This window comes from Phacochoerus africanus, chromosome 8 (assembly GCF_016906955.1).
Source record: "Phacochoerus africanus isolate WHEZ1 chromosome 8, ROS_Pafr_v1, whole genome shotgun sequence".
NCBI lineage: Eukaryota > Metazoa > Chordata > Mammalia > Artiodactyla > Suidae > Phacochoerus > Phacochoerus africanus.
Genome location: NC_062551.1, coordinates 53,425,483 through 53,444,619, shown reverse-complemented (window position 1 = coordinate 53,444,619; position 19,137 = coordinate 53,425,483). Strand labels below are relative to the sequence as shown.

At 56.7% G+C, this 19,137-nt stretch overlaps 1 protein-coding gene and 1 non-coding gene across 2 annotated transcripts; both read right to left on the bottom strand.

The window, feature by feature from the left end:
- Positions 1-9,311: 9,311 nt before the first annotated feature.
- Positions 9,312-17,848, bottom strand: NOP53 (NOP53 ribosome biogenesis factor). The gene is made up of 12 exons (XM_047789846.1): positions 17,601-17,848; positions 17,120-17,184; positions 14,421-14,529; positions 13,696-13,895; positions 13,346-13,416; positions 12,688-12,783; positions 11,306-11,410; positions 11,028-11,228; positions 10,499-10,674; positions 10,248-10,314; positions 9,473-9,549; positions 9,312-9,372 (listed from the first exon to the last, which is right to left on the bottom strand). The coding sequence occupies exons 1-12, from the start codon at positions 17,822-17,824 to the stop codon at positions 9,312-9,314; spliced, it is 1,452 nt and encodes a 483-aa protein (XP_047645802.1). The 5' UTR covers positions 17,825-17,848.
- LOC125134822 (small nucleolar RNA SNORD23) lies at positions 10,091-10,201 on the bottom strand. Its single transcript, XR_007136818.1, has one exon. It is a non-coding gene; the product is annotated as a small nucleolar RNA SNORD23 (small nucleolar RNA).
- Positions 17,849-19,137: the final 1,289 nt, after the last annotated feature.

Genomic DNA, 19,137 nt, shown 5'->3' with positions numbered 1-19,137 from the left:
TCCTTCGTGGTATGTGCATTTAAAGGAGTGCATGGCGGAGTTCCTGTTGTGGCTCAGCAGGTTAAGAGCCCAACTAGTATCCATGAGGATGCAGGTGTTTGTTTTGTTTTGTTTTTGCTTTTTAGGGCCACACTCGCGGCATATGGAAGTTCCCAGGCTAAGGGTTGAACTGGAGCTGCAGCTCCTGGCCTACGCCACAGCCACAGCAACACCGGATCTGAGCCAAGTCTGAGACCTACACCACAGCTCAGGGCCACGCCAGATCCTTAACCCATGGAACGAGGCCAGGGATCGAACACGAGTCCTCATGGATCCTAGTCAGGTTCCTTCCCGCTGAGTCATGACAGATATTCCTTAGGATGCAGGTTTGATCCCTGGTTTCTCTCAGTGGGTTGAAGGATCTGGCGTTGTCGCACGCTACAGCATAGGTTGCAGATGCGACTCAGATCTGGCGTGCATTGTGTGTCAACAGCGTCAATGCGGAACACCTTTAATTTTCACAGGAACCATCTTTAAAATAACATCTCATTCATTTGAATGTTCATTTCTAAACACTGGAAATGACCGAATGGCGCAAAAAATATCTGTGAAACAGGAAAGCGAACGGAGTCATTGTTGGACTTAGAATTCTTATCTTCCGCTCCCTAAGATAATTCTTATCTCTTTCTAGGCAAATACCAGTCTCTTGGAATTCAGGGAGGTTGGATGGGGGAGGGTGGGGGGGAGAAAGATGCTTTTCTTATCAGGCCCTTGGCTGATAAGAAGCCAATGTACATCCTTAAAAGGAAAGGGCCTATTTCCTGTTTTAAATGTTTTAAAGTAGGGCTTACAGGCAATTCTTCCACTGGAGGCAGATGCCAAGTCCCACCAAGTTCCCATTAGGCCGTTTTCATTTCACAGGTAATGCTGAGCCACCAACACAGGTGCAAACATTAGGAGGCAGGACGTATTCTGGTGAATACGGTAACTGAAGGAGCTAGGACAAATATTTTGGTGCGGGGTACACGGAGGAATACGGAAGCTCCAGGAGTCTGGGAACCTTCAGTGGTGCTGGTGACAGGGATATTTACTCAAGTGTCACCTCCTCAGTGAGGCCTTCCCTTAACATCCTCTTTTATTTTTATTTATTTATTTATTTATGTCTTTTTGTCTTTTTGGGGGGCCGCACCCATGGTATATGGAGGTTCCCAGGCTAAGGGTCAAATATGAGCTGTAGCCACTGGTCTACGCCAGAGCCACAGCAACACCAGCTCCGAGCCACGTCTGTGCCCTACAAAACAGCTCATGGCAACGCTGGATCCTTAACCCACTAAGCAAGGCCAGGGATCCAAACCACAACCTCATGGTTCCTAGTCGATTTGTTTCCCCTGCGCAACAACAGGAACTCCACCATCCTCTTAAAAAAAAAAATAAAAGGCAACTTTTTATTTTATGTCTTTTTAGGGCTGCACCTGAGGCAGGCATATGGAAGTTCCCAGGCTAGGGGTCCAATTGGAGCTATAGCCGCCGGCCTACACCACAGCCACAGCAACGCGGGATCCGAATCAGGTCTTGGACCTACACCACAGCTCACAGCAACGCTGGATCCCTAGCCCACTGAGCGAGTCCTGGGATCAAACTGCATCCTCATGGATCCTAGTCAGATTAGTTTCCGCTAAGCCACGGGAACTCCCCAGTGTGGGCCTATTAATTAAGTCTCATCAACTGCTTGGGACCATCAAAGCCCAAGCCACAGCCCGCAGACTCCAAGAGCCCCTCTGGATGGGCCTAGAGAGAAGTCTCCGGGGATCGATCTACTCCCTCCCATTCAGAAAGCAGCAGTTACCGCCTTGCCCCCGCCTGCTGCAGTGTGACTGCGAGTGTGGTCAGGGAGTCTGGCTTTTATCCGGCCTGCTGCAACGTGGCCCTGTGAGGGGAATCCTGAGTAAGGGCGATGGGGACTTTGGGGCGCGCGGGAACGTCCCAGGCCAGCTGGTTCCGGGTGCGGGCTCTCGGCGCCCCCTGGCGGCTACCGTCTCTCGGCATCTCCACTCGCTTCCGCTAGAACTGAGGTTTCACTCTGGACACTCAGAGAGAGGGGGGCGTTAATGTTCAGGCAGGACCCGGGCGCCGCCAGGAGACCTCTCCAGGCGTGGTCTCCCGGGCGTCACCGCCCTGGGTCCCCCGCTGCAGTGGTCAGCAATCCATCCCTAACCCGACCTCCTGGCCACCGATCCTCCCTGCTGCTGGTACTTCCAGGCTCTTGGGAGTGGTTCCTCTGCCAAGGAGGGGTCCCACCTCTCTGGCCGCCTCTGCTGTGTCCCTTTTGCAGGTTCCCCCCCTCCCCTCCTTCAGCCCTCCCTCTCCCACTCCCCTCTCTCCTCCTGGCTTTTGTCTACTTCAGCTCCCACTGCCCCCAGTGCCACCCACGCCCACACGCTGACTGTCTCTCCCTGACTGGTCCTCTGAGATCCAGTTCTGGGTCCAGCCACTAACGCCCCTTCACCGTTTACAAGCCTAACAGACCATCTAGGCTGAATCTGGCCAAAATCCTATCTGCATTCCTCTGCCCCAAACCCACCTTGTATATTTATTTTCCTTTTCAGAGCCACACCCAGGGCCTATGGAGATTCCCAGGCTAAGGGTGGAATTGGAGCTACAGCTGCCGGCCTACACCACAGCCACAGCAACGCCAGATCCAAACTACATCTGAGACCTACATCACAGCTCACCCACAACGGTGGTTGCCTGATCCACTGAGCAAGGCCAGGGATCGAACCTGCATCCTCATGGATACTAGTCAGATTATTTCTGCTGCGCCACAATGGGAACTCCCCAGACCCACTTTAACTTGTTTCCATCTCAGTTAACCTGCTTTTAACTCATTCTTCCTCCATCCATTCAATTTTCATTCATTCTCTGTCTCCCTCTGCATCTCCCCACTAGCCAGGAAGGGATTAGAGGTTTACTTCCAGGAATCTGTGTTCCTGGAACCATCTACATCCTATCTCTGCAGAGACCATCTCTCTCCACCCAGAATATTCCAGTGCCTTCCAGGGTCTCTCCTGCCCTCTCACACCCACACCCACACACAATCTCTTGGCTAATGTGTGCACTTCACCTTCAAAATGGATCCCAAATCTGACCATTTCTCCCCTCCACTGATTACACCTGGTCCCGAACCATCATCTCCCGCCTGGCCTATTGCAGCTGCTCTCTCCCTTCATCTCTTGCCCAACGGTCCCCAGCCACAGCCAGAGGGACTGTCTCCTCACACAGTCCAAGCAGCCCGGCACGGCGTGGCCCCATGTTGCATCATGGGGCTCGCTTTCCACATTCCCTCTTTGAATGGCTGCAGGCACCCAGGTCTCCTTGTCCTCTCCTCAGGCTCTCAACCCCAGGGCCTTTGTTGTCTGTACCCGGAAAGCCTGTTATTCCTCTCTCATTTTATTCCAGTTTCTACTCAAATATCAATTACTAGGAGAGGACTTGGTGTTTTGGGTTGGTACCTGGGGGGGTGAGTGGGGGTGGGGACAAATGAAAGGGCAATTTCAACAAGAGAGACTTGTCCTGGGTGGACTCTCTGATGTGGGCGAGACACTTACACTTACCCTGGTCTGTGCTTCAGATTCCTCAGTGGTGAAGGAAAACAAAACAAAAAAACCCCACAAATGACAGCAACAAAAACCCACAAGGGGGTCGAAATAGTACCTGTCACACTGGGACCAGAAAAATGACCTGGGACAGAGATGCTTTCTAATTATGGAACAAGACTAATTGTTTAAATGACATCATCATTAAAGGAAAAGGAGGAATCCATCATGCTGCCAGGGTTCTGGCCCAGGGGATTTATATCATTCCAGAGTTTGGAGCACGGGAAGGTTTTGTTTGTTTTTGTTCCCTTTTCATTTAAAGCTGCACCCAAGGCATATGGAAGTTCCCAAGCTAGGGGATCTAATCAGAGCTGCAGCTGCTGGCCTACACCACAGCCACAGAAATGCCATATCCTTAACCCACTGAGCAAGGCCAGGGCTGAAACTCAGATCCTCAAGGAGACGTCAGAGTCTTAATCCACTGAACCACAACAGGAACTCCAGGAAAATATATATATATTTTTTTAATTCTAAGAGCTTTCCAAAATCTGTAAGAAACTCACTTGGAAAACTGACATATTTGCTGTGTTCATTTGCCAGCGAAAGTGATGGGAGGCCCAGAGAAGGCAAGGGGCTTATCCAAGGCCACACAGTAGCTGAGAGTCAGGGTCCAGGCAGGCTTCTGTCCATGGAATCTTAGCCCAGCCTTTATGAATGAGGCAGGAGCACAGACGGATGGAGGCTGCCAACCCTTTGTGTTCACCTGCTTGTGTTCATGGAAGGGGGTGGGGGTGGGAATTGCCTATGGTTTAAAATCCTCCTGTGGGAGTTCCCACTACGGCTCAGCAGTAAGGAACCGGACTGGTATCCATGAGGATGCAGGTTGGATTCCTGGTCCTGCTCAGTGGGTTAAGGATGCAGTGTTGCCATGACCTGTGGTGTAGGCTGTAGACACGGCCTGGATCTGGCGTTGCTTGGCTGTGGTGTAGGCTGGCAGCTGCAGCTCCAATTGCACACTAGCCTGGGAACCTCCATATGCCGCAGGTGACGCCATTTAAAAAATAATAATAATAAAAGGTAAAAATCCAGCATTATTCGGAGTTCCCACAGTGGCTCAGTGGCTAATAAACCCAACTAGTATCCATGAGGACATGGGTTAGATCCCTGGCCTTGCTCAGTGGTTAAGGATCCCGCATTGCAGTGGCTGTGGTGTAGGCCGGCAGCTACAGCTCCAATTTGACCAGTAGCCTGGGAACCTTTATTGCGGCCCTAAAAAGCAGGAAAAAAAAAAAAAATCCAGCATCCTTCAGGTGTGGACCCTATTAACCATGGCGTACATCTTCCCAAGTGCCCTCCTCTGTGGGTTTATTTACATCTTTAAGCTGGTCAGGAGCAGTGTCCTCTCCCCATTTAACAGTTTTCTGAGACAGACTGTATTTCTCCCGATCATTAAAAGTTCTTCACAAAGCTCAGTGTTGTGTGGGTTTTTTTGGCCTTTTTAGGGCCACCCCTGCGGCATATGGAGGTTCCCAGGCTAGGGGTCGAATCAGAGCTGTAGCCACCGGCCTACACCACAGCTCACAGCAGCACTGGATCCTTAACCCACTGAACAAGGCCAAGGATCGAACCTGCAACCTCACGGTTCCTAGTTGGATTTGTTTCCACTGCGCCACAATGGGAATTGCAGAACTCCTGTTTTTTTCTTAAATGGTGATGAACTGTCCCACTGCACAGACATCTTGGTTATAAAAACCCGTTTCCTATTATCTACACTTGGACTGCTTCTAATCTTCCAAACAGCACAACGGCACACAACACTGCATATATCCAGGAATCCGCCTTTGAACTTTTTTTTTTTTTTTTTAGGTTTGGAAAAGCTGGAAGAGGCACTAAGAAGGAAAAGGAATCCCCCGGAACCTGCCTCCAGGAGCTGGCTCAGGGTTAGTTCAAGGAGCCCCAGTGTGAACAGCAGCAGAGCCTGTTTGCTTTTCTGCACAAAACAGCAGAACAGGGAGTTCCTGCCATGGCTCAGGGGAAATGAACCTGACTAGCATCCCTGAGGACAGAGGTTTCATCCCTGGCCTCGATCAGTGGGTTAAGGATCCGGCGTTGCCGTGAGCTGTGGTGTAGGTCTAGACGTGGTGTAGACCAGGGGCTACAGCTCTGAACTGACCCCTAGACTGGGAACCCCCATATGCTGTGGGGGTGGCCCTAAAGACAAAACAAAACAAAAACAGCAGAACAGGAACCTGCCCCGGTCACTGCCCATGCTTCCAACTGTGGGGGAGCAGGGAGTGGTGGCAGAGGCCCCAGCCCCCAGGGCCCGGGCACCCCTCGGCCATGACTACGTTTCCTTCCAGCCCCCGCAGCCCTGCCTACCCGCCTCTGCACCCGCTTTCCCCACATTTCCGGCTGTTTCCTTTGGGCTCATTTCCCAAGAGCTCCATCAGTGGGTCAAAAGGTAAGAGTGTTTATGAGGAGTCTTTGGCACAGATTGCAAGTTTCCACATTTTTTTTTTTAAACCACTTTTTGTTTCTTCCCAAACATTATAATAGCCAACGCTCACCGGGGCTTCCTCTGTGCCAGGTCCTGCTCTAAGCACTTTTCCTGTGCCGGCTCCATCCTTGGAATAACCCATGGTGAGCTGGGCACTCTTGTTATGTCCCTTTTGCAGGTGGGGACTCTGGACACAGAGAGGTGAAGTAACATTCACGAGGGCCAAGGTCACCCAGCTAGTAGGTGACAGAGCTGGAATCTGAAATCCGGACACTGGCTCCCAAGTCCATGCTTTTTTTTGGCCGCATCTGCCACATGCAGAAGTTCCGTGGCCAGGGATGGAACCTGCACCACAGCAGTGACAATGTCGGATCCTCAACAGCTAGGCCACCAGGGAACTCCCCAAGTCCCGGATCTTCACAATTCAAGGGCCTACAGTGCAAACTGGCCCTGAACTTGAAGTGCCACCAGCCTCACATTAAATCCAAATGTTTTTCCCCCAGAATTAAGGAAGATTTGCAGTAAAGGGCAGTTTTCTTTGGATCACCATGTACACCACCACCTAGACTCTCAGTAACATGTCCCTGGTTTTTTTGTTTTGTTTTGTTTTTGCTTTTTAGGGTCGAACCTGCAGCATATGTAAGTTCCCAGGCTAGGGGTCCAATCAGAGCTTTAGCTGCCAGCCTACACCACAGCCACAACAATTCAGGATCCGAGCTGCATCTGCGACCTACACCACAGCTCACGGCAACAAGCTTAACCCACTGAGTGGGGCCGGGGATCGAACCCTCGTCCTCATGGACACTAGTCAGGTTCGTTACCACTGAGCCACAGGAGAAACTCCACCCCTGAATTTGTTCTACGGGGTGTCCAGGCATCTGGCCGTCCTCTCCCCCTTACTGATGTGTGCATTTCAAATGAGGCCGCAGACAAAAGGGCACCGCGGCAGTGTGCAAATCTACACCTGAAGTTCAACATTTTTTTTTTACTTTTAATGTCAAACACATGAAATGTAATTTTCACACAATAAAAGCCAAAAATGTGCCTTTGCTGCTGAGCCCTGCTTCTGCATACACGGCACAGACCCAGTCCCCTGGGCGTCAGCAGCAAGGACCTCCTCAGGACTCAGCCCACCATCCGGCTGCAGACCTCGCCCTTGGCTCCTCATACTGGATAGATGACCCGCTGGCCATCTCTGGGCACTGAGGTTCCTCCCTGCCTCCAGCAGCTTCCTTCAGACTCCCCCCCTACACCCCCACCCCAGGATGGGCCAACTGGGTCACAGGCCAGGGCTTCAGGCTTTAGCAGATGCCCAGGGGCTTCAATTTTCACCTCAGCTTACCATCCCCTGTCACATTTGTTGTCTGTACAACTGAACTGTCCTTTTATTTTCAAGATGGGAGGGAGCAAGAGCAGGTACGGTTCCTTTTTTTTTTTTTTTTTTAACAGCTGCACATGTGGCATACGGAGGTTCCCAGGCCAGGGTGTGAATTGGAGCTGCGGCTGCCGGCCTACACCACAGCCACAGCAACGCCAGATCCAAGCTGCATCTGCAAACTACACTGCAGCTTGTGACAATGCCAGATCCTTAACCCACTGAGCAGGCCCAGGATCAATCCTGAGTCCTCACAGATATCAGTCAGGTTCATTAACCACTGAGCCACAATGGGAACTCCCAGATCTACAATAAATAAAGAGCTACTGCAAAAAAAAACAAGAAAATGACAAACAGCCCAGCAGGAAAATGGTCCAAAGCCAGTGTGGAGGAAACTGCCAGTGATCACATGAAAAGATGCTCAACCTCACTGGTAACCACACAGCTAAAACAGAGATGGTGAGACCACACAGCAGTAAAGCTATGAGCAAACAAGGCAGGGGAGCGGGTCCTAGGCTGCTGAAAGGTTAACATCAGCACAGTCTACACACAAAACTATCTGGCTGAGTGCAAACGACTTTTCAGGTACATGTCTCCTGTAGCCCAGAGATTCACTTCCAGGCACTCGTCCTCCAGAGGCATGTGACATGACACAGGGACACAGGTATCCCTGCAGCTTCAGCGGGAGCCATATGCGCCTGGCAGAGTGGAATCACCACACTCAGACCGTGGAACTCTACGTGGCTGTGAAAAAGGAGGCACGCGACACAGACACAGACAGCTCTCGACATGCGCTGAAGAACAAGTCACAGGACCTAAACTTGTTGCATCATTCCCCCCGAGGCACAGAAGCGACCCCTCTTCTGATGCACACGTACGTCACTTAACAGAACCGCATGGGTCACACGGAGCCATTCACTCGAAGTGCAGAGACGGCTACCTCTGCGGAAGAGAGCACCAGATGCAAGGCAAAGGGCAAAGGGGACACCCATGTGTTTCTTTGGTGTGTTTACCATCCTTCTCTGTGATTTCCAGTGAGAATACAGTCCTTTATCACTTGCGAAACAACAGTTTTAAAAAGTCTTTTATGATGGGGGGTTGGGGTGGGAGGACGAACCCCCTCGGATGTGCCTGTGCCCTCACCTTGAAAGGGGCGTGACCCCAGCCTCCTCAACTGGGTTGTTACGAGGGCTCAACAGGACGCCCCCTGCTTAAGAGCCCAGGAGGTGCAAAGCAAACGTCAGCTGCTGCTCCGAACAACAGGACAGGGCTGCCGTCACGGTCACTGGGGCTGCTCCCCCATCAGAAACCCAGGTTTGGCCCCCAGCCGCCTCCCTGCACCCCACAGCCCACAGGCCCGTCCCCGCTGCCCCTGTTAAGACCCTGCTCACGTCCATCCAGGACAGCAGCCCCACCTCTGCCAGTTGGGCCCTCTGCCACGCCCTGGGTGCCCGCCAGGCTTTGGTGGGGACGGAGGCCCTGGTCGCTCCATCCTCGTGTGCTAGACGGGCAGAGCCCGCAGGAGGGAGACAAGTCACACAGAGGCCCGAGCTGCTGGTCAGAAAGCGCTTTATTGAAGGGCGGGGCTCCGGCATCCCAAGGCGGCTATAACCTGGGGACAGAGGGGAGATGGAGGGTGGGCGAGGGGAATGGGGCCCCACTTCTGTCCACCTGACACCTCTCTTCTGGTCTGGGCACTTCCATTACTCCTTGGGGACCCTCCCTGGCTCTGGGTCAGGTGGCTCTGGCAGGCAGACCCTCTCTCGGGCCTGCCAGAGGGAGCATGTCTCCACCACTGGCCACAGCGACCGGCTTTGGGATGGGCCCTGGGACGCGCTGGAGACCAGCGGGGGAAGGGAAGTGCCACTCACTGGATCTCCCGGAAGGCCCGCTTCTCCACCAGCTTCACTTTGTACTTGCGCTTGAACCTGCAGGGAGACCCTGTCCAGTCAGCGGCCACGAGCGCATCATCCATGGGAAGGTTCCTGACCCCCCCGCCCCCGGCCCCCAGCAGCCCTGGGCCCTCACTTGGCACGCTCGCGAGGCTCGATCATGTTTCTCCGCTGGAAGCTCTTGAACCGGTCCCGGAGGATGTTGCCCTCGGGCTGCAGGTCACAAACGGGGAGGCCTCAGCAGGCGCCTGGCAGAAACCCTGGGTCCCCGACGTCTCCATGGGGTCCAGTGAGGATCAGCCCTGCAGCCCCGTTAACCCAGTGTACCCAGGGACTCAGCCTGCCCTGGGCTCATGGGGTCACAGCACAGACGCACAGGCTGCCCCCGAGCGGGGTTTGGAGGAACCAACAGGAAGGAGGCTGGAGAAGTGGAGACGGGCGTGCGGGGCAGAGGGCACAGCGAGGGCAGAGGCAAGGGGAGCACAGGCACATGGTCAGACTACTAGTGAGGCACAGCTGCCTGGAGCCCCAGTGGGCCGGACCACACAGGGCCGGTGGCTGTGCCAGGAGCTAGGCTCCCTCCCGGAGGCACTGGGGAGTCATGGCAGGTTCTGAGCAAATGAGGAACAGGGTCCTTTTTCAGTTTTTGGGGAGACCCTTCTGGGACTAAGAAGAGGTGGGGCTGGGAGGAAAGGCCTTCTGGGGGTTCCAGGCTCAACTACCACCACCCAGCCCCTCCACCCTGGGGACCCCGCGCCCTCAGCCCCCAGGCATCAGCCCAACCAGCCCATCCTGGGGGCAGCCATGATGTCGCCCATAGTCCCTGGGGGACACGGGGAGCAAGGATGAGTGTCATCACCGGGCACGGGGGTCCCCGCTACAGCATCCCAGCAGCCCTGCTGGACAAGTACCTTCAGGGTCCGGAGTGAGTCAGACAGCTCGGAGCTGAGCTGCACGTCAATGTCGGGGTCCTGATACCTGAGAACAAGGGGGCAAGGCGTCCAGGGCTCAGCCCAGCAGGACACGGGACCAAAGGCCCCTCTTGGCAAGAACAGGCCTGGCAGGGGTTTCGAGAACCTGGGGCTTCAGGGGAAGAGATGGTCTCCCAGGACGGGCCCAGGACCCCTCCCAGCTGCCCAGGAGCCCCCAGACCAGGCCTCACTTGAGCCGCCCCAGCCGGCGGGGCTTGTCGGCCTCCGCCAGCCTCCGTGCCTGCCGCCGCTCCCGGCGCCGTGCCAGCTCCGCCAGCCGCCGTGCCACCTGCGCCTTGATCCCACGCAGCCTGAAGAGCTCCTGGTGCCGGAGCCGGGCAGCCCGCACCGCGGCCTGCTGTGCCCTCTGCAGGGACAGGGGAGGTCAGGGCCCAGCTGTGCACCATACCGCCCGGGGACCTTTCCCGGCCACCGCTCCCAGCTTTCCCACAGCACTTGCCTCCTGCAGCCCCTTCCCTGTCTCTGGCCTGTAACTCCTCCCCACACCCCCACCTCCCACACCAGCACCAGGGCGCCAGGCTTGACTGAGTGTGGCCCCTGCTGCATCCCCAGAGCCCAGAGAGATGTCTGGAGGATGCCGGGAACTAGGTCTCAACCAGCAATGCAGCTTGGAGGAGCCCACACAGCCCCAGACACAGGCTGCAGACAGAAATCCAGCTGCAGGAGCAGGGGAAGCAGACCGGGGCCCACGGTGCTCACCAGCATCCGGGCGGTCTTTTCCCGCCGCCGCTGCTGCTCCGTCTTCTTCTCCAAGGAGGCCAGGTGGACGGCTGGCGAGGCCTCTGCTCCTTTGGCCTGGTCTCCTCCAGCCTCCGGCCCCCGGTCCTGGCCCTCAGCCGGCTCCCCCTCCCCGTCCGACTCCTCCAGCAGCCCCTGGCACATCTCCTGGAAGGCGGACTCCTGCGGCAAAGGCGCGAGGTCAGGCTCCTGGGAAGGAGCAAGCGGGGAGGGCAGGCGGGCGGCGGGCCTGCACTCACCTGGGTGGCGGCCTGCTCAGCTGGGGGCAGGGCCAGCTGCCGCTCCAGCTTCTCCACCTCTTTCTGCCGCTGCAGCTCCACCTCATGGGCCGCGCGGAGCAGAGTCTGCGAGAGAGTGGGAGACAGGTGAGACCCTCGGTCCCCAGAGGCCCCTCCTCTTCCACTTGCGCCCTCACCCCGGTGCCCACACCCAGGGCGGCCCTGGCACCTCCCAGCAGCAGCCTGAGGGGGCTTCTAAGCCTTAACCTCATGCCAGCCCTGCCTGTTCTCTTAAAGGACGGCCTGATCCCAGCAACTGCCCGGATCCCATCTCTATGAAGTATCCAGAACAGGCAAACTGGCACAGATGGGAAGGCACAGCGGCTGCCTAAGCCTGGGGGAGACGGGAAACAGGCAACGGCTGGCGGCCAGGACGTTTCTGGGGCGATGGAAATGCTCCAGAACTGACTGCAACAACGGCAAATCGGAGGACGCGGAAATCCTGTCTCAGAAAAGTAGTTATCTTCACAAAAAAGTTTTTTTGTGTGTCTTTTTAGGCCGCACCCGCAGCACATGGAGGTTCCCAGGCTAGGGGTTGACTTGGAGCTGTCGCCACCGGCCACAGCCACAGCCACACAGGATTCGAGCCGTGTCTGTGACCTACACCACAGCTCACGGCAACGCCGGATCCTTAACCCACTGAGCAAGGCCCAGGATCAAACCTGCATCCTCACGGATGCTAGTCAGATTAGTTAACCGCTCAGCCACGGTGGGAACTCCTATGAAAAACTTATTTTTATAAAAAGAAGACCATCTGCTCTCTGGGTGGGGACCAGCGTGCACAAGAAGCCTCTCCTGCCCGGGGCCAGTCTCATCCTCTCACCGTTCAGGGGCCCAGGCGCAGTGCGCCACCTCCCGCACCCGGTCGGGAGTTCATCTTACCGGACTGACGCTGACCAGCACTCCCAGGAGCACCCGCCTCTACTCAATAACCTCAATTTTGTTCAAGGAACCTGTGCTCCCCAAGGGCAGGGGTTTCTTCTCTCTGCTCACGACAGCTGTGACGCTGTGACTCTCACAGACAGCTTTTCTCCTTGCTAACCCTGCTACCTGTCTCGCACAAAGCTCACTGGGTCCCACAGCTTGTTGCTAACAGCCAAAGGCCCCATGGGATTCCTGAAGGGTGCCGTGGTCTCACTCACCCCTGGGCCTTCGCACATGCTGTTCTCTCTGCCTAGGACACCCCTTTCTTCTCCTCTTACCATAGCAAACTGCCGCCAGCCTTGACTCTGATGACCCCTCCTCCAGGAAGCCCCCCGCCTCAACTCCCGAAGCTGTCTCAGTCTCTACTGAGTCCCCACTACCAGGCGGGCCCAGAAGAAGCCCCTGGCGAGGCCACGTACCTGGTGGTCCTCAAAGGACGGGTTGTAGGAGGCTCCCGCGGGGGTCACCTCCACAGCAGGCGCCTGGGAGGGCTTGGTGTGGAGATGCTGAGGCCGCTAGAGGACAAGACCAGGGCAGGGTCAGGCCCGGGAGCCCCCCGACTCCAGCTCTCCGAAGCGCCAGCCACAACCCGCAGAAGGGGAGGTGCCTGGCCTCCACCCTCCCAGAGGCCCCCCGCCCCTCCTCACACTAGCTGCCAGCCAGGCGGGGTGCTTCTGCCCAGGGGCTTGTCTTCAGCCACCCCCTTCCTTCCCACACTGGGGGCCCAGCCCGCCCCCCCCCCACAGCCTGCCCTGCCCCAACCGAGCAGCCCCCGAGCCCATCGCTCTCTGCAAACGCAGGTACAGTGAAGCCCAGAGCCCACTGTGTGCCTATGCCGCCCCCAGCCCTGCCCCCGCCTGGAGGCTTGCCCCTCACGTCTCCGGCCCGCTGTACCACCTCTTCCTCCAGGGACGGCCTCCCCGCCTCCCTAGAGCGTGTCCCGCCCCCGGCCCCAGCCTGCTCTCACCTCTGAGGCCCTGGCCTCGCTGCCCGGCTCGCTCGTGGGGTCCCGGTCACAGGACATCGGGACCGTCCCCACGCAGCCTCCCTCCACCCCCAGGCCGCGCTCCCACCCACCTTCACCCCCTTCTTCTTGGTCTGCTCCAGGAAGAACGCGTCCTGGTCTTCCAGGGGCCCGTCCAGCGGGTCTGTGGAGGCAGCAAGGAGCGGCCACTGAGCAAACTGGGGAGCCCCGAGGGCCTCCCCACCAGCCCTCCCCCTGTCGGAGACACACGGACACCGGGAAGGGCTGTGAGCGCCAGGCAGGGCGCGTCTGGACCAGAAGGTTGGAGAGAGCAGGGCCCAGAGGCGGGAGCCAGCCCCGTGGGACCGGGAGCTCAGAGGGAAAGGGGAGTCGGTCCAAGACACCTGACTGCCCAGACCCCCAAGGCCAGCCCTGCAGGAACGGGGGCAGCAGGAACACTCACTGTCTTTGGCCCAGAGATCATAGAAGGGGCGCCCAGCGGCATCCTGGGGCCCAGGCTTGGCTCTGGCCGCAGGAGGGTTGAGGAGCCGGGCCTGCGCCCTGCGCACCTCCCGGGGCAGCTCGCCCTGCTTGGCCAGCTTCTCCCATAGCTGCTCCTTCCGCCGGAGCTTCTTGGCGTTGGGGACCTGGTGGGCAAGGACGCTGGGTGGGGGGAAGCGGTCCAGGCGCGGTGTTGAGTTGGGCTCAGGCCCTCGCTGGCACCCCTGCCCTCCTCCTCCTCCTCCTCACTCCAGCCAGCGGGTCAGGGACTCGCTCCTGAGCCCTAGACCGAAAGGCACACGGGCCTCTGGGGCCCTGGCCCTGGAGTCTCCCCTCAAATCACCCTGTCCACCCCACCTGCTCCACCTTCCTCTCCCTCAGGGGTTGGTCACTAGGCCCTGCCCGCCTGCCTCCTGACCACGGCTCTGGCCAGCCCCTCCTCTCCATCCCCAGAGCCTCTGGCCAGGTCCAGGCTCCATCCTCGCTTGCCCCAGCCCTGAGCCCTGAGCCCCAGCCTCGCTGCCTCTAATCAGCTCTCCGAAGCCCAAAGCCCACACCATCCTCCCCTCCAGCAACCTCAGTGGTCAGGACCCCCCCCCCCAATTCCTTTAGGCCCAGGAAGTGGGGACCGAGGCCAGAGAGGGCACGAGGCCAGACCCAGTGGGGAAGGGGGGGTGGGACACTCACTCTTTGGGGGCAGGGACCTTGGATGTATTCTCTAGGACAAGGTCGATCCGAAGGGGTTTCTTGAGAAGCAGGGACCTCTTCTGGCTTCTGGTCCTCTTCCTGTTCAGCTCTGGGGGCGGGAGAAAGGAGAGGGCTCAAAGCCTCGGCCTCCCCGCTACCCAGGGCCAGCTTCCCACTCCCCTCACTCCAGCTCCACCGCGCCCACCAGACCCGCACCCAGGCGGGACCTGCAGGCCCCGGGCCAACCCCAGTTTCCCATGGGAGGAAAGAGGCCCGCGAGGTGCCCAAGCTGCGACGCTCCCTCCACACCCATTTCCTGGATCAGGGAGCCAGACCCACAGCCCCACGGACAAGGGGCTGCCAGGGGCAGCAGGGAAATGACCACAGAGCCACGAATGCTCACCAGCAGCAAGCAGGTGGTCGGGTGACACAGGAGGCCGGGGGACCTGGACGCGGGACCCAAGACCCAATTCTCAGCACGACAGCGCTTTCTGCCTTGACTTCTAAGCCCAAGACTGAAAAGAACTCGAGGACAAAACCCACCTCCTTCCCGCTGTCATGGGACCTCGTGAAAGTGACCTGGCTGCTCTGCGCCTCCAAAACGAGACCGTCTGATGCCTACTTCACAGGGTCGGGGGGAGATGTAATCACAGCCGACCGCCGTCTGAACCACACGGGGCACGCGCTTACGAGCGGATTTCTTTCCAGAGGAAGCGCTACCTCACTGCCCGGTCCTCGGGGGTTGAATTCCATTATGTGGAACCGTGGATACAGGGAGGGGGCTCTTAAAAATTACCCCCGGATTTCTGACTGTGTGGAGGCTCTGCTCCCCCAACCCCTGCACTGTTCAAGGGTCTTCACTGCATCTCTGGAGCCCTAGTACTGGGATCCCCTGCGAAACTACACTTCACTGCCATCCTCCCTTTCTGTTTTTTTTTTCTTTTTATACCCAAAGCAAAATCTGTAACTACTTCCCGCCTGTTCGCCAGGGCAGGTACCTGCTGCCATGCCCGCTGTTCACCAAGCAGATCTACTCACATCTGTGAAAGTTGACCTCTTTTATTAACCCTTTCTTACCGGCTCACGCCAAGACTCCTGTCCCTCAGAGAGATCCCCTCATTTTCCTTAGACTGGACCCCTTGACCGAGCTCATACGTGTTCAGAAGGATATTCTGGAGTTCTCGTTGTGGCTCAGCGGAAACGAATCTAACATCCAGGATGCAGGTTCGATCCCTGGCCTTGCTCAGTGGGTTAAGAATCCAGCGTTGCCGTGAGCTGTGGTGTGGGCCACAGACCTCGCATAAGCCAGCAGCTACAGCTCTAATGCGACCCCTAGCCTGGGAACCTCCATGTGCCACAGGTGTGGCCCTAAAAAGAAAGGAAAAGAAATAAAGGTTATCCTGCTGTTATAGCAGCCTGCTTTTTGCTCATGAAAGCGGATGGACCTCTTAGCTTTTCTACCCCCTCCTTAAAACAGATGGCTTACTCTTTGTCTGTTTTTCTAGACATTGACAATAAACCCTGCTACTCACCAAAACAAACCCTAACATGCTTCTCCTCCACTAATGTCTGCATGTCCCCACCCTGCATCTTGGCAAATTAAAGCAAGCATGTTAAAACGAGTTTCATACCTTCTCTGTCAACTTGATTCTTCTGTTCTATTTTTTGTTTGTTTGTTTTTTAGGGCCACACCCACACATATGTAAGTTCCCAGGCTAGGGGTCAAATTAGAGCTACACTGCTGGCCTACACCACAGCCACAGCCATGCCAGATCTGAGCCACGCCTGTGACATACACCACAGCTCACGTCAACAACGGATCCTTAACCCACCGAGAAGGGCCAGGGATCGAATGTACATCCTCAGCGATGCTAGTCAGATTCATTACTGATGAGCCACCCTGGGCACTCCCTTCTGTTCTCTTTAAAGCATACCTCACTAACCAAATCAGGCCTGATTTCTCACCCCCAGGCCTTGACTTGCTTTTCTGTAAATTCACCTCCTAATTTATGTCTTATTTATTCATCTGCGCACACTGCTGCTGGCTTCTCTGGCCACTGAGATCTCCAAAACCTCAAAAAGAAAATGAGTTCTTGGAGTTCCCGTTGTGGGGCAGTGGTTAACAAATCCGACTAGGAACCATGAGGTTGTGGGTTCGGTCCCTGCCCTTGCTCAGTGGGTTAACAATCCGGCGTTGCCGTGAGCTGTGGTGTAGGTTGCAGACGCAGCTCGGATCCCGCGTTGCTGTGGTTCAGGCGTAGGCCGGTGGCTACAGCTCCGATTTGACCCCTAGCCCGGGAACCTCCATATGCCGCAGGAGCGGTTCAAGAAATGGCAAAAAGACAAAAAAAAAAAAAAAAAAAAAAAACAGAAAATGAGTTCTTGAAGGTAGTTGCTAACTTGCTTGCGTTTTTTTGGCCACATCTGCAACATGCGGAAATTCCTAGGCCAGGGATCAAACCGACACCACAGCCATGACCTGCGCCCCAACAGTGACAAAGCCAGATCCATAACCCGCTAGGCCGCCAGGGAACTCCTCTAGCTTGCTTTCTGTTCATTCCAGGCCTTCTAGTCTACAGTAAAGACCCTTTTTAGCAGATGTTTGTCACCCAAGCCACATCATTAACACAGATTCTTTTACAAGTTGAGGTGAACTAGATAACGACTAATCGTGACCACACGACGCCACCCTTCCTCACCTTTATTCTTGGAGCCAGTGTCCACAAAGAAGAGTTTTTCATCCGGGGCCTCTGATATCAAGCCACTGGGAAATGCAAATGCCACAGAAGTTGGGAGGAAGCAAAGTGCGGCAGAAGGTGCAGATTTAACCCCTCAGGGCCCAGCTACCCCATTACGCTCATTCGGACACGCTCTTCCCCCATGAGACCCCTCCAGGCCAGGGCCCCATCCCTCCACTTTGCGGAACTTAATACTTAAAACGCGCTAAGCTTGGGTGGGGGCGAGGGGCACAGTAATACTAGGAATGTATTCGTTATTTACCTAGGTTCTAATTTAACTGGGAGTCTTCTACCCGGTAAACCTATCACGTCCCCATCCCCGCCACTTCCCAGCGGTGCCGGGACCCGCGCTTCCGGACCCCCGGAAGTCCCCCCAGCAGCTCGGCCCCGCACCCCGCCACCCAGAACCTGGCTCAGCTCCCGGAAGTCCCGCCCCACGCACCCGCTCGTGCGCTCCTGCAGCCGCACGTCCTCCAGGAACTGATCGACCTCCAGTCCCAGCGGCTCCTGAGCGAGCCGCCGCCAGCCCCGCTTCTTATTTCTTGGGCCTCGCCGCCGCCGCCTCAAGGCCGGGTCCACCGAAGTGGGCCGCAGCCCCAGGAAGCCAGAGTCGGCCTCGCTCTTCGAGCAGCGCGCGCCGCCAGCGGCACTACTTCCCGCCGCCATCTTGTTAAAGGAAGCACTTGGCCGCCGGCACCCTGAAAGTCGACTTCGCGCATGCGTGCGCCGGCCCCCCGCCCTCTCCCATAACCTCCTTCCGGTGGCTGCCATCTTGGTAAGGTGGCTGGAGCCGCAGAGGGGGGTGGAGGCCCCCCCTCCTTCCTCTGCTGATTCGGGTCAGATCCAGGTTGTAAGTTTGGGGCTCTAGCTCTCACCGACGCACCTCTCCCGGCCGCCCAGCGATACTTTTAAAATCTGAGTATTATTTTTAATTTTTTGATTTCAAAAAAATCTAGTTTTCTTAAAAAAGAAAAGTTAGAACCGTGACAGATTTGGCACAAGACACGTTCCAGTCTCAAAATGCGTCTTTCCACGTTCCAACCCTAAGAATCTTGGAAATCCGAGAGCTTTCTGAATGTCAAGGTTGGGAACACAGAAGGTTACATGCGAGGAATGTTAGAAACTCTAGAAGCGGAGGCTCCGAATGAGTCTTCTAAGCTACGGAGCAGTGCTTCATTTGCTTCATCTGTAAAATGGGGGCAGTAATGGTACATCTGCCTCATAGGTTATTCTGGAGATAAAACAGGGTAATACATACAAAGCCCTTAAGGTTGTGCGTGGCATCTCATTGTTAGCTATTGTTACTGCCTCACCCCCTGAGATTTCATCTTACAATCAATTAATTTTTGCTGTTTACAAATAAGGAAGGAAGCTCAGGGGCCCTGGCAACCATCCATAGGGATCGAGAGCCTCCTAAAGGCCGTTCTCCACTCGAGAAGGAAAAAGGTACAGAGCGGGAAGGCGCCACGCAGTGCAACTCCGCATCAGGAAGGTGATAGGCCCGGATTGTGGCCCTTGGAGACCTGATCACCGACCACCTGGGACCAGGATTGCAGCCGCCACCAACCAGCCTTGCTGCAGGGTGTCCGCCAGGGGGCGCCGGGAGCTGCGCCACCGCGCGAGCGTGGGCGGGAAGGGCGCGAGGCCAGCGTGTCCCGGGGCACCGTGGGTGTGGCCTTGGGTGTGAGTCGGCGGACCGCGAGCGGGGTCCGCTGCAGAGCGGAGGCCAGAGCCCCCGGGCTTGAGCGAGCGCGTGCGCACACTTGGCGGTCCTGATGGGCAGCGTTCCCTCCTCCCCTCCCAGTGCCCGTTGGTCCCCACTGTTACGTGTCAAGAGCTGTGTACCCAGGTTGGGTGGACGAGGGCGGGGGCGCGCGCGGGCGCCCCAGGGCTTGGTTCCCAGGCCCCCGCGGCAGGAGGTAGAAGGGAGGGATGTCCCGGAGGGAGGGCCCCAGAGAAACTTTTCTTCGGAAAATATG

Bases quoted from the DNA above. Each gene is read 5' to 3' on its own strand.
- NOP53 (XM_047789846.1), bottom strand. From the start codon at position 17,824: ATGGCGGCGGGAAGTAGTGCCGCTGGCGGCGCGCGCTGCTCGAAGAGC. The intron at 14,530-17,119 runs GTGAGGAAGGGT...TCCCGCCCCCAG, and splicing joins CACTGGCTCCAAGAATAAAG to AGCTGAACAGGAAGAGGACC. The intron at 9,373-9,472 runs GTGAGGGCCCAG...GTCTCCCTGCAG, and splicing joins GAGCCTCGCGAGCGTGCCAA to GTTCAAGCGCAAGTACAAAG.